We start from the raw sequence: 14,453 nt of genomic DNA, 5'->3' as shown, positions 1-14,453 counted from the left end.
AATTGTACATTTTTCACAGCTTGGAGAGGATCACTCAAATCTTGGACCCTGTCCCCAATGCCTGTGACAGGCCAGAGGAACTGGCTGGCACCTGTCAGTGGAGATTCCCGCTCCTTGGGGCAGGCTGAGGTGGTGGCACCGGGCTGGCGCTGCCGGAGTGAATCACCACCTCCCACAGGAGTGGTGCTCCCCACACAATGAGAGGCCTGGGAACTCTGTGCAGCCACTCCTTACGCTAGGCAAACTTTGAAAGGAAAAGCAAACTAAAAGCAGTTTAGTCAAATAAACTGCTTAACAAATTGGCACCTGTATCTTGGAGGAAGAAAGGGGGATTGGATTAACATGCCTGATAGTTTTGAGACAAAATGACTTTTACCACTTCAACAGACCTTCACGACCGTTTCGGGGCTCCCTCCAGGCAGCAAGCCCCCCTCTCCAGTCAGCCCTAAAGACAACTTCCACAACTGTCTGGAAGTGGGGTGCAGTCTTCTAGATAAACTTCAACCTTTGGCTTTGCTTTGTTTGAGGTGAGCGTGGACTTGCAGTGAAGTTCTCCTTTTTATCCTGTGCCCTGAACAGAGTTCTGCTTGGTGTCATTCCACCTTTATTGCTTCCTGAACCTCCATCCTCAGGTCTCAAGTTTTGATCCACCTATAGCCATGCTTGTCGAGGAACAGCCCTGGAGTGGTTCTCCTGGTTGGGCAAACCCAATCAGGCATAATACTGGGTCAGCTGCAGATAAATATCACAGCATAATGCAAATGCAAATGCCTCTCCTCTTGCCAAAAGTTAAGGAAAGTTTCATCACCTCCGTGGATATACGACCTTGCATTCATGCGGGTTTAATAATACCTCACTTCAGAGGTATCTGTTACACAAGCTGTAAGTGAAGGCAATGAATGAAGCTCACTAGCAGTTTGACACAGGCTAGATACGATGGCAGGCAAACAGCCACGGGGACAAAAGCGCATTTGAAGTAAATGACTACTAAACTCAGCATGCCAGGATGATGGGCGGGCCACCCTGGCCACGCTGGCGTTCTTGGTTGTTGCACGTTTGTTCCCTGCTGCTAAGCACGGCAAAGGAAAGGTTTCCCGTGTCTCTAGCTGACACTTCCTTAAAGCCTGCTCAGCCCCAGGTGCACAAAGCAACCTCTGCTCCCAGGCTGCCAGATGGCTAGCTGCAATCCAGTCACTCTTTAATTAACTTTGGGGCTTTTTTTTCCCTCTGTGGGTTGTGTCTGGGAGAAAGAGCGCTGACAGCATGTTTGTTTACATGAGGTTGATTTGGCCTGGCAGCTCCCCGGGTCTATACTAAGAAATCTGAAGTGTCTTTGGGTTTTGTTATCACCACAAGCGGAGCAGAAGCTAAGTATCCAAAGGGATTGCATCCAAAGAAGTTACGTAAGTATGCAGGTTTACTGCAAGTCATACGCAGATGGGCAACACACAGAACAAACTGATGGGGGCAAACTAATCTGAGGCCTTGGTTACTGTGCACAGTTGAGCTGCTGCGGTGTATAATTAACTTTAAATGCAACTACAACACACACTGACCTGTAAGCAGCAATTCTAAACCCAGTGGAGCTGCTTGTGTGCATAAAGTTACACAACACAGACAAAGCAACCATTGGATGGAAGGTTCAAGATGTATCTCTCTGCACAGAGGAAAATGCCAACCTGCAGTATCACCTAATCTAGATTAAAAAGGAGAAGAGCATAAAAGATTCTGCATTAGCAACTAAAATGCCCAGGTGTAAAACTAACTGGTAGAAAAATATTTAAGTAACAGATCAAAAGTAAGTTTAGCCTGCAATCCAGAGAGGTGAAACAGCTTTCACACTTGTTAACTAGCTGCCCCTGGCAATCAAGCTGTGGCAGCATTTATGTCGTACTCTATCAAGACCCCAGCTAAATGCCAAGCAGGCTAGCAGGTGCCAAGCTCCATCTTGCTGCAGAGGACAAAAGCATAATCTAGAAAAAAGCAAGTAGAAGGGAGGGTGGGGAAGCTGTACCAGCTCACCATGTCTGAATATAGAGGGTAGGAAGAATTAGAGAGAAAGGAGGCAGGCAGATAACAAAGTAAAAAGGATCACGGAGTATTTTTTTCCTTTGGAAGTAGCAAGTCTGGAAGGCATAAAGTGCTGAAGGAAAGGAGATGCATGATAGAAGAGGTGAGGGAGAGTAAATTTTTGAGGATGGTCACGCATTGCCCACATCCGTCACTGAAGGGAGATGTCTGTAGATGAAGAACTTTTAAAAAATTACTTTGAGGCTGTGTTGCTTCTGACATCAGAGCGTTTTGCAAAGAAAGGGACAAACAATGTACATCTTACAGGCTGTAATTTCACTGCAAAGACAAAGGCAGAGCTGCTGCAAAAGCGTGCCTGGGAAGTCACAGAGATGCACTCTGCTATTTGGCATGAGAGATTTTTTTTTTTTAATTATTTGTTGAATCATATCCCAAATGAACAAGCAGAGTCCTCCCCCTGGTGGCAAGTAAAAAAGAGACACAGCAATGATTTTTTATAGTCGTGTCAATCTGAGGTTATAAATGAAATAAGAAGCATCAGACAGGACCTAATTTTTATTAAGTCAAGTGATACAGCTGGGGAAAAAAAAGACAGTTTTGCAAAACACAAATCCTTTTTCAGGACTTACACAGAATTATTTCCTTTGAAGGCTGATACAACTTGAGAATAGTCGCCGAGTTCAATTTCATTGTTAATTTTGCAAGAGAAGCCGAGGATAAAACCTGTAGATAACATTTAGTAGCTGAGCAGGGTAATAGTAATGTGCAATAATTCCATTATTTCCACTGAGTCCTTGTCTTTTAGTGCCCAACTGAGTTTTGGTGTCAAAAATCCCGTAAAGGCAGACTGGTCTGGAAAGTAAAATTTATAATGCTATTGAACAGTAAAAACAGACTCAGTAGACAAGTTGGGTTTATTGCACACAACAATTTTCCCTACCTAATGTCCTCAGATAGCTCCTCAAAAATTATCTGTAGAAAATGATCTCTGTGTTGGTTATGGGAAGTTATGACAGGTGCCTTTGGACAGGATTTTTTTGCTTTAAATGACTAGTTTGGTGGACAAGGGGAGAGCAGTAGGTGATGTTTGTTTTGGCTTTACTAAGGCTTTCAACACTATCTCCCATAGCATCCTCATAGACAAACTGATGAAATACAACTTAAATAAATGGGCAGTGAGGTGGATGGAAAACTGACAGAACTGCTGGGCTGAAAAGGGCTCATCGCTAGTGGAGAACCCTTGGGGTTGATAATTCAACATCTTCATTAACAGCCTGGATGAACGGACAAGACTCCACCCTCAGCAAACTGGCAGATGATACAAAACTGGGGAGAGCAGATTATAACCAGACAGTTGTCCTGCCATTCAGAAGGACCTCAACAGGCTGGAGAAATGGGGAGAGAGGGTTGTCAGGAAGTTCAGGAAAGGGAAATGCAGAGTCTTTCACCTGGGGAGGAATAACCTGTGCACCCGTACAGGCTGGTGGCTGACAGTCTGGAAAGCAGCTTTGCAGAGGACAGTGTTGGAGTTTGTGGAGAACAAGTTGACCATGAACCAGCAATGCGCCCTTGTGGCAAAGGCGCCAAACAGCTCCCTGGGCTGCATTAGGAAAAGCGTTTCCAGCAGGTCGCAAGAGGTGATTTTTTTCCTCCTCTATTTTTCTTTTCAGTTCCAGTAGATAAACACTAGGTATTACCCTGCCCTCAACTGTATAGGTAGTACAAAAATGGCTGAATTTTAATTACAGGGAAAACCAGCTGTTGTCTTTTTAATTATAAAAAGGAGAAAAACCTTCTTCAGCTGTGACATTCAATATTAATAACCACTGCAACATAAACAAAAATATATTCCCCCCATCCTTAAGAATGGGAAGCTATGCCCTTTACCAAAAAACACTGTCTGCATGCTTATGTTTAAAAAGGTTTAATTTTTCACCCTGGTACAAAAATACAGTACAATGTGATGGCAAGGCATTCGCCAAAAAACATTCAAAGAATACAAGGGGAATCCCCGTAAAGCTTCAACATAACCCACCCTCACTTGATAAAACAATCAAAAGGTGAGTGCGTAAGGAAAAAGTTAAATTGCTGCCCAAAGGCAAATGAAGATGAATCACACACAGTTTTACACAAAAATATGTTTGCAGAGCTAATAATTTCACATGCTACTTGGACATTCATGAAATTTATCCTACTTGGCTTAGTGACTGAATTCATGGTTTGGGATGTCTAGAAAACACCTGGCCCAGGAACATGCCCCATTCATAGGAATCCCCAGTAAAAGCAATGGGATCACATAATACTAGTGAGAAAAGAGGAATCCAACCCTGATTAAGCATCAAAATGTTGGCTACTTCTAGTTATTCCAATCACACTGTTTGTCCTCAAATGTTTTGCCCTACACACCTCCCTTTTAACACCAAATATTAGTGGTTGCTCAAACACACAGTGTGATGTGTTTTCACATTACCTAGTTGCAAATAACCATCACAGTACACACTGCCAGGCAGAGGAGGAGATAACACTAACTGATGCATGTGTGCGAACTCCAAACAGGGTTTAACCTAACATTGTTGACAGGACAATTATGTCCCCTCAGTGCATCTACATTCTCGGTCTGTTTAATCATTTCCTTTTAGAGTTTTGAAGTCATGGAAAAGCATCATTCAGTGTATTCATTATAGTTCGTCTCCCAGGTGCTTTTGTTTGAAAGCATCACCCGTTAGCTTCTCCTGGGCCTCCTTCATCCCTTGGACAACTGAAAGATTAGACAGAGAGATATCAAATATTAATCTTAAGATGAAAACATCATGATGAACTGGTGATGAAAGTGTTTTAAAACAATACAGTTACAGCATGTAGATCAACAAATTAACCTGTGGGGAAAAGAAACCAGTCCTGTACCCTTTTCCCAACTATCTGTAGCTGGATCATGCAAATTGCATGATTTTCCATGCCACAGCTGGAGACAAAGTTTAGGTCCTATAGACATTATAGTAGGTATTGAGGTGAATCATGATTCTGAATATGGTTCCTCAAGGCATAAAAGAACCTCTCACTCACATTGTATCTAACAGCTCTCAGTTATGCTGTAAAGTATCAGAGTTTCATCTCACTAAAAATGCACTTCAAACTACTTTGCATGTACCTTGATCAGCATTGGTATAGAAATACTTGTAGCTGGGGTTTCCCTTCTCATTTATGATTTCTGGGTGGACTTTTCCACTGGGGTCTACAAAACAAGAAAACAAATAGGATATTTAGGTGGCAACAACAGCAACACAGCCCTGTGAGTGAATACAACAGCTGTGGATCCCTTACCCATGAAAAGGATTCTGGGAATGTAACCTCCATCAGGACTAAAGGCTTCATCCTTTGGCTCTTCATCATCCTACCAAAGCAAGGCAGAAGAGAGGGGACATACTAGCAAGATATCACAGCACTCGTTTTAAAGAAACAAGCTATTGCCTTTAGATTCCATTTACCCTGAGCAATTTACATCTTGAAGAGATGCTAGGTAATTGCAGCATCTTCCCCTCTCAAAGGAAAGAAAATTATTTTTACCTAAGCAAGCATCATTTGTGAAAATAACAGTATTTTTTTCTGTTCTGTCGATTTGCATTAAATGCTCCACTTTGGTGTAGGAATGTCTGATACGTCATGAGAGCATGAATATAAATTCCTTTATTGTGGCAACAGAATGACACAAGGTACAAACTGTTAAAGAGACAATGGCAAAGAGCCAGGTTTATAAACACAATTAAAATAAACAGACTAAAGAAAATTCTTTTTAAAACAATCAGCTATATCAATCAATCCTGACTACCTATGCAGGAATGCAGGATTTCGGATGTACACAAAACAGGATGCAACCAGTTAAGTAAGACTCCAAATGTTTAATGGCTAGGCAGTAACATAGATACAAATCACAGGGCAGCCTACCTCCAGGTTGACCATAATGAAATTATGGGCAAGTTCAGAGATCTCCTTGGATTCAGCAAACTTCGGCTTTAAAGCTAAATAGGGGGGCGGGGAGAAAAAAAAGAGGTGTGTAAAGACAGTGGAAAAGATTTCAGGTTTTCAGGTCATCATCAAAATCTCAACTTCTTTCCTCCCTCTGGAGAGCTGGTACTTTTTGATAAGCAGTGAGTAAATGGAATATATGTACCAAACTGTTCAAGCCAAGCTCAGAACATTAAAGAACTGAAGCAATCCTTGCTGGGCAGCCATGATGAAGCCTGGCCAAGGCACATGCAGTCACATTTGAACAGAAGCAAAAAGCTTGCTGCAAACCACTGTTCTCACCCAAGTAACTCATCCTTGCAGCTTAACCCTTACCCCAGCTTGTTTGTTTGCAATACTGAAAGAGACAAAGCCTCACCTTCAAAGAACCACCAGCTGAAAGTAAGGCAATTTACACTTAATTCTCAAAGACCATTCATTCTGTTCCATGTTTTATAGCCAAGCATCACAGCTGTTATTTTGCCATCATTTAGGCATGGCTGGCTTTTGGCATGGTTACATGATTTGTATACAAAAGTTCATTAGAAATTTCAGCAAGCTCTAGTATTAAATACACTTACCTTTGCAAGCTCCACACCAAGACTTGTGGATGATAACCATAAGAGGCAAACCACTAAAAAGAGAAAGAAAATTGTCAAAGAAAGCTTACACTTCAGTCTCTAAACCTAGTTCTATCACATGTACGTTTTAACAGTCAAAACTTCTACAAAGGCTAAATGCAACAGCAAATGAGAGATGTAAAGAGATTCTGCTGTGTTCTAAGGTTGTCTTGCAAAAAGTTTTCCCGATTTTAAAATATGTATAATAATAATTTATTATAACTGTTTGTGTAGAAGATACTTTCTCTTTGGAAGATTTGCTCTCACTAGTTTAGATTTGCTCAGATACGCAACCGGTTATGTGCTTTTTTACTGGAAATGCTTAGAGACACCAGCTGCTTGAGAGATCTCAGGATGGATTTTTGTGGCTGCTACAGGCAATCCAGTGAATGACAATCATGTAACTGCCCCTCTCCCCATTACAGTCTGTACGCATCGGTCACCTCCTGTGATAAGACCCTCTACTGAGCAATAATCGAACACAGTACCCTAGCAAACCCTCTAGCTGCCCAGCTAGCTTCCTACACGTTGGTATGCTTGTACAGATCTGTGACAAATGGGACAAGTGCCAGGATGAAGAAGGAGCAGGGGGCCTGCGTGGAACTGTAGCCTAAATAAATGCAAAAGGACCAAATTTATTTTTTATTATTCTCTCTCTCTTCCCAAATAATTCACTTGACCTTTACTACCTACGCTACCCAAAGGTTGTTTCCATTGCCCTGATTTGTTTCATTTAACTCTGTTCTTCAAAAATCCCTTTAGCATTTCACCTTCTGACAAAGTCAAGCTTACCAGGTTCAGTAGCTCGACGTCTCTTTATAATCTATTCAGGCTGCACTATGCAACAAGACAAAGGGGCCTTGAAGACACTATAAATTTCATGTATTTCCTGTTGTTAGCGCTGCTGATGCAATTAATCCACCACTTCACTGCTCCTGACTTTTCCACCAATTTCACCTTTCTAACAAGAAAAGTGATACAACTACGGGTGAGTTTTGTTGCTATTGAGCAAACCCAGGTAGTACAATGCTTACCTCCACACTTCCCTCACCCCAAAGTCCTTACTAACACTTTCATTGTTTCTACCATCCAGCAGCTGAACTGGTGAATGCTGACTAAGGCAATAAACTAAGAAAAAGCAATCAGGAATCTCATCTCTTTTCTCTTCCTAATAAATAATATCCAAGGGAAGCTGGTAATAATGCTATAGCTTCCAGAACAGAAAGAACAGCCTCCAAGCAGGTGAAGGAAAGGAAGGAACCCAGAGAGAACATACTATATGGATACTTTTTTCAGGATATGCCAAGCAAAGCAAACCGTAAACTTTCTGCTATTGTATAAACTGTTACCATACTAGTGGTTAAAGTACAATTCTCACACACAGAAATTACAAACGCCTACGCACATAGCAGCAACTAAATCAATTACTAGCAGAACTGATGTACCGAGTTTTTCTTTAACTGTAGATAGATATGAAAGGAAATCTCTCCGTAGCAGCATTCAGTTATGGCCTTCAGAGCCAGGAAAGGGTGGAGAGGAAGCCATTAACAACATACAGTAGTTCTTAACCACTACCATCTTTACATAGGATTCTGTTTGCAGTGAGGAGGAAGAATACACATTTCCCTAGCAAAGCTTGTATTGCATCAGTGTCCTCTCCCTGATGATGAAAACACACTTTTTTTATATAGTTTCCATATGGTCCAACATGATTTTGCCTCTTTCTTGAGGAGAGGCTGATTTAAGGCTGGAAAATACATTGTTCCTATCATGAAGGGTCAGTGTTTCAGTCAGAAAAGTTCACATGTCTGGTAATGGATACTGCAATACAATTTTTTTTAAAGTTAAGATAAATTTTCAAAGCAGGTTTTAAATGGAAGCACTCAGAGACTTGAAATACCAACTCTTAGGGAGAACTCACAGAAGTTTAAGATACTGAATGTGTTTTCTCAGCTTTATTCTCTTCACTTTGACTGGCAAAGGAAACTTACTTACATCAAAACATTTTTGTAGTAATTTCTCAGTTCTGCAATGCGTAAGTCCACCTAGCAGCTGGTATGTCAGATGAACAGCCACCGTAACCGAAGTAACCCTTCCTGCCCCACTTCACCCGGGGGGCATGACACATACAAAAAGCCACCGTTTAGTAAAATGAGGGATGAAGAACCCACCAGAAAGTGAAAAGTTTATATAAGCTATACATGGGGTATAGCAAAGACTGAAATTCTTTGAAACTAAGCGCAAAACTAAGTTACCCTTCACAGCTGGTACAAACTTATGGGAGAGTTCCACCCAGAACAGACACTGTCATTTTAGCTCATTTTTCCTATGAGAACACTCATTCTTATACAATTGGTGGTTTTAAAGGTGTTTAATGATGAACTTGTAGAGAAAAGACATAGCAAATTATCTCAATAAAATAGTCCTGCAGGTAAGTTAAGACTTTACTCCATTTAAGGCACACACTTTATTATTAAACTTGAAACAGAGAAACTTAAGTTTGCTAAGCCAGCACCCTTCTTAGTACAGAGTTTGCAAATCTATCTCTTGGCTTCAGTTTGAGTTCCTGAAACGGTTGCATCCCAAAAATACAGCCTGTTCCAGTTCTGGACTTGAAGTCTCTTCTGCAGTTTGACATGATCTGGAGACAGCCTTGGAAAAAATCTTCTTGTTCGAGACATACACATGCCTTTTCCCTGCAGTCACCACCCTCTGGGCTTTCATGTTCAGACACCATTTGATTACTGGGAATTATGCCTCCATAGGAGGCTTGACTTGCTTGGGGATGCAACGGCAGCCTACTCCTTTCTGAAAGATGCAAGTGGGCAGAACGTTGGGGTGGGGAAACAGCATCACTACAGGCCCTCTTAGCACTGCAGCTCGCTCAGCTGCTGCAGGGACACGGCATCCATCTTCCCAGAGCTGCTGCTGCCACATGGTCCGACACGCAGGATGCCGGATGTCCACGCTGTGGCTGGAAGGGATGTCCTTGCTGGTGCGAGTACTTTGGTAGCGGACCAGGGCCACTGCTGTGCGTGGCACAGGTGACAGCTCACTGGATGCTGCGGCTCAGGTACTGCAGGAACATGCTGGCCAGCTGGGGCAAGTTTTCGTCGCTGGGCTGCATCTTGGTGTAGCTGATGAACTGCCTCCGCAGGCGGCTCAGCTCGGCCACGCTCACCGGCCGGCTCAGCACCAGCCCCTCGGTGACGCCGGGGACCCGGATCACCTCCCCGGGCTGCGCCCCGCTCCGCTGGGCGGCCACGACGGCGGCCAGCACCTCCTGGGTGGCTCGGTCGAGCTGGTGGAGGAAGCCGCTGGACTGGAGGGGCTGCGGGCGGGTGGCGCGGTGCGGCGGCGGCGGGGCGCTCTCGAACAGGGCGGCGCGGATGTCGGCCAGCGGCAGCGGCTCCTCCCCGTGCACCGTGAAGAGCGGCCGGTCCCAGCGGTTGCGCGGGTCGGGGGCCTCGAAGGGCGGCTGGCCGTGCCCGCCCGGGCCGCCGGCGCAGTGCAGCAGGCAGCGCGCCGTGCCCGCCTGCCGCGCCGCGCAGTACAGCTCGTAGCGGATGCTCCGCAGCTCGTTGCCCGCGTCCACGATCACCACGTCCCGCCGGCTCAGCCGCCGCTCTACCTCGGCCCGCAGCGCCGCCCGGCCGCCCTCCGCCTCGGCCACGACGTGCGCCGGCCGCTCCGGGCCGCCCAGCGCCGCCTGCAGCTCCGCGGCCCGCCGGCTCTTGCCGCTGCCCGGCCGCCCGCACAGCACCACCAGCGGCATCCTCCGGCCCGCCGCCGCCCTGACCCGGATGGGGACGGCGACTGCTTCCGCTCGGGTCACACAGACACACACACAGACACAGACAGACAGACGGAGACACACACACACACGGGGTCGCCGGGCAACCGCGGTCTGCGCCGGAGCCGCCGCGGGGCCGCGGGCTGGCGTGGGGAGCCCCTCGGTGATGCCAGAAAATATAGTGAAAAGCCTAAAACTGTGCAGGCAGGAGCTGCACCGAAAACGGGAACCATCAGCAGGCAGGAGCCGTGCTGCGAGAGATGGTCTGGGGCTCGGCCCACTGCCCTCCAAAAGGGACAATTAGCACAGATGCAGATGCGCTCCACAGGAATGTAAATCAGTAGCCTTCTGACTAGGACGTGCTAATTGCTAAAAGAAATACTACCGAAGTGATGAGATTCAAGGGCACTAGGATAAAATAATTGTGGTAATGGGAGATCACGACCTCCTACTCAAATAGCTCCCCCCCTCCCGAGAGTGAATCTCCCGCTCCGGGAGCATGCGCGTCGTCGGATCCCCACCGGGAACAGATGAACGAGGTGTCTCCAGCATCTCCCACACACCCAGGCTGTACAGAACAGAAACCTACATCTTAAGACTTCCCAGACCACTAGCTCTGATGCATCTCACTTGATGCAGAACCGCTCATTTTGTGCAATTTTTCATCTCCTGACCTCAGGTCAGACTTCGAACCAAAATTCACTTTAGGTTTAGCTTTCCTTCACTCCTGGCGGTTTCTCCTAATCCTTCAACTCAGTAATGCTCCAGTGAGTGCTGCCGAGCTCACAGCATGGAGCAGGTCTGTGCTTCCCGCAGGGAAAGGAGCGGGCACACGTGACGCCCAGCCTTGCTGCAGCGCCTTTCTGAGCAGAAGCACTCATCCTTGCCTAACCCCAGAGCTCGCCATCTAAAATACCCAGTTATGAAAACCTGGAAGACTTCTGAACTGTACCATCTGGGTTCATTCGGTGTCTACACCAGAGCACAGAACTCGCCAGATGGATCAGTCTGAGAGCAGAATTCAAACAGCAAACCTGGAAGGCATAATGAATTTCCACTCATGTCTGCATTGTCAGATCTAGGTTATAAATTTAAAAGTACAAGTAGAACTTACAAGCATATAATTTTCCTTCTGACATTTTAACAAGAAACAGAAGAAATTCTGAGGAAATAAATGTGTCCAAATGTAGTTTTTTCACCTTTTCATCGAGACAGCATTCTTAACCCAGAAAAGGTTCTACTAAACAACTTAGCAGTCCACCAGAGTTTGAAACTTTGACGCTTTTTCTGCAGAGGGTAACAAAATAACTCTCATCTCACACTGAGGCGTCATCTGAATTTTGATGGCACATTGAATTTTACCAAAGGTATTAGCACTGAGCTCAAGGGGATCAAGTACTCCTTAAACATGCATTTGTGGGTTTGAGAACCACATCTTTCTTTGCTGTGATAAATATTATTTTCTTCTCATTTCAAAGACGTGCTAGGACTTCAGTCATTTAATTAGACTGCAGTGGTGCCTCAGCAAAGTTAACAAAACACTGTTTTCTCTCCAATAAGCGACAGGGATCAACAGTCTCCTAAACCACCCTCATGTTTGTTAATAATTACTATTTTCTGTGGTGAAATTCAGGATTGATGCAGTTTTTGTGAACGTTTTTAAAGACGCTTTTCTGTATTTATAACTGGCTAACATACCTGGCTGCTGCCTCTTTCTTCCCATCTTCTAGCGTTCGCCAATGAATATGATCTCCAAAACCTGCCAGAGAGAAGGGTTTATAAACGCTGTGTGTTTTAACATGTCATTAACAGACGAGAACGGTCCAACCCTTAAGAATATTTTCAACTCATTTTATGTTCTTTTTTTAAAGCCAACTATAATCCCCAGTCCTGGAAAGACTTCTGCAAATACTTACAACCTACAGAGTCTTATGAGGAATCCCACTGAAATTAATTAACAAAAAACATACCACAATCATGAATATTTTACATATATGGTAATGACACCAAAATCCCCCAAGCAGAGATTAAAATTGATGGGCCTTCTGATTACTCCCTATTCTTTTTTAATCTGTGAACATTTACCAACAGATTAATGACCAACATGTCAGCATTTGGCTTCCTAAATCCCACTGTATGTGAACTGAAGTGAAACTTAAAAATTCCTAGGCCAACATACGATCATTAATTGCTCTACAACTATGATGCTAAGTATTACTGCTGATGATAATAACATCAAAGAGTGAGAAAGAATGCCACTACAGATTTCTGAATGTTACAGTGACTGAACAACAGAGGCAATATTTTATCCCACGTCCAGACAACAAGTCTTGTTATGTCAGTTGCGAGCATAGGTTTATCAGCTGCAAAGCAGGGGCTGCCAGGTTTTTTGACCCTGTGGCCAACACAGCACATGGCCGAAAGGCACACGGAGAGCTGAGACACAGGGGATCCAGGAATTGTTTGTAGGGGAGCACCCCTGGAAGAGCTCCTCAGAGGTCTCATGGCTCCAGTAACGCCGGGATGACCAAACAGCAGCCTCAGCTTGCCCCTTCCCATCACTGAGGGTTTGAATTAGTCAGCAACCCCCAGTACCCAGGGTGCTGAGGGGGGCAGATGTTGGGGGCTACACGGGGGTCAGGAGCCACAGATTTCCGACTGCTGACACAGGGGAAAGTGGACACTGTCCCCAGCAGACAGCTATGGCAAAGCAGCCAGAGAAAGCCAAAAAACATGGTCAGCAAAACCTTGTGGCATCTTAGATCAGCATCTGAGAGGTTTGAACAGTTGGCACAGTATTTTTATTACCTTATCTTCCGTCCTGATACTAACAACTGTGAACACAGACGATGTAATACATCAAATACTTAGTTGTGCTAGCGGTAAGATGGGAATGCCCCATCCATGTGCAATCTCACACACGTACCCGCTGCAGAGGCAGCGTCAGACAGGGCTGCGTGTGTACCGGCTGCATGTAGCAGAGCAAAAAAACAGTTGGGTTAGCATAAACCACGTTTACTCAGAATTATTGACAGGTCAGCTATTCCATTTGAAGCCCAACACGTTGAAACAGCTGTTCTAGCGAGGAAACACCTTCTGAAAGCTTGTTTTCAAACCGAAACCCACTTTGTGACAAGCTTCAGTTTTAAAAGCTTTACAGGATGCATTACGGAGTGTTTCCTTTGAATGAAAGTCATCTGAGGAACTAACTGTTAAGACAAAAGGGGGGTGACGGAGGTCCCCACCACGAAGCTTTGCTGTCATTGCCCGCACGGCGTTACCACCAGCCCTGCAGGGAGATGTCTCCCTAAGGCAGGCTACAGCCGCCCCCGGGGCCGGACCAGGATGCCAGGCACGGCATCACCCGGGGAGGCCCGGGCCAGCCCGGGAGAGCCGGGGAGCGGCGCTGAGGGAGCGGGAGGCCGAGGCGGGCGGGAAGGGGAGCGGGAAGCGCCATCCGCCGCCTGCCCGGGCTGCCCGGGCCCCGCAGCACCTGCCGGGCGGGGGGGCACCGAAGCGCTGCGCCCTCCCGCCCGGGCCTTCGCCACGTAAAGGCGGGGTCCCTCGCAAGGGGAACTCTCGGGGTTCGGCCGGGACGGCAAAGGCTGCTCACAGCCCCCTCGTCTTTACAGTCAGACGCAGCCGGCGGCCCCCCGAAGCGCGGCGGCAGGGCCCGGTCCCCCGCCCCGCGCCCCCCCGGCCCCACCGCGGCGGTGACCGAAGCCGAGAGGAGAAGCCCGAGGAAACGCTTTCCTGACCCTTTCCGAGCCCCTCGGCGGCGCAGGCGGCGCGGCCCGCCAGCACCAGGCACAGGCAGAAGACGGAGGCTGCCGCGGGCTGAGCCTTCATGGTGTCGGCGCGGGCAGCGGCGGCGCCCCGGCTGCGGCCCCCAAACCTCCGAGACGGGACCGGACCCGCTCCGGTGAGCTTTTTTTTTTTTTTTTTTCCTTTCTTTCTTTTTCTTTTCCTTCTTTTTTTTTTTTTTTTAAAGCCCAGGAAGTGATGTG

General features: G+C 46.1%; 2 protein-coding genes across 2 annotated transcripts; both read right to left on the bottom strand.

Moving 5' to 3' along the window:
* Window positions 1-2,568: 2,568 nt before the first annotated feature.
* Window positions 2,569-14,446, bottom strand: TXNDC12 (thioredoxin domain containing 12). The gene is made up of 7 exons (XM_056355294.1): window positions 14,205-14,446; window positions 12,145-12,205; window positions 6,615-6,667; window positions 5,974-6,047; window positions 5,353-5,422; window positions 5,180-5,263; window positions 2,569-4,789 (listed from the first exon to the last, which is right to left on the bottom strand). The coding sequence occupies exons 1-7, from the start codon at window positions 14,293-14,295 to the stop codon at window positions 4,710-4,712; spliced, it is 513 nt and encodes a 170-aa protein (XP_056211269.1). The 5' UTR covers window positions 14,296-14,446; the 3' UTR covers window positions 2,569-4,709.
* KTI12 (KTI12 chromatin associated homolog) lies at window positions 9,010-12,138 on the bottom strand. The gene has a single exon (XM_056355293.1). The coding sequence runs from the start codon at window positions 10,426-10,428 to the stop codon at window positions 9,706-9,708; it is 723 nt and encodes a 240-aa protein (XP_056211268.1). The 5' UTR covers window positions 10,429-12,138; the 3' UTR covers window positions 9,010-9,705.
* Window positions 14,447-14,453: the final 7 nt, after the last annotated feature.

This window comes from Falco biarmicus, chromosome 11 (assembly GCF_023638135.1).
Source record: "Falco biarmicus isolate bFalBia1 chromosome 11, bFalBia1.pri, whole genome shotgun sequence".
In the NCBI taxonomy this organism is placed as follows: Eukaryota; Metazoa; Chordata; class Aves; order Falconiformes; family Falconidae; genus Falco; species Falco biarmicus.
Note: the sequence above shows the minus strand (reverse complement) of the source record. Positions and strands in the feature narration are given on the sequence as shown.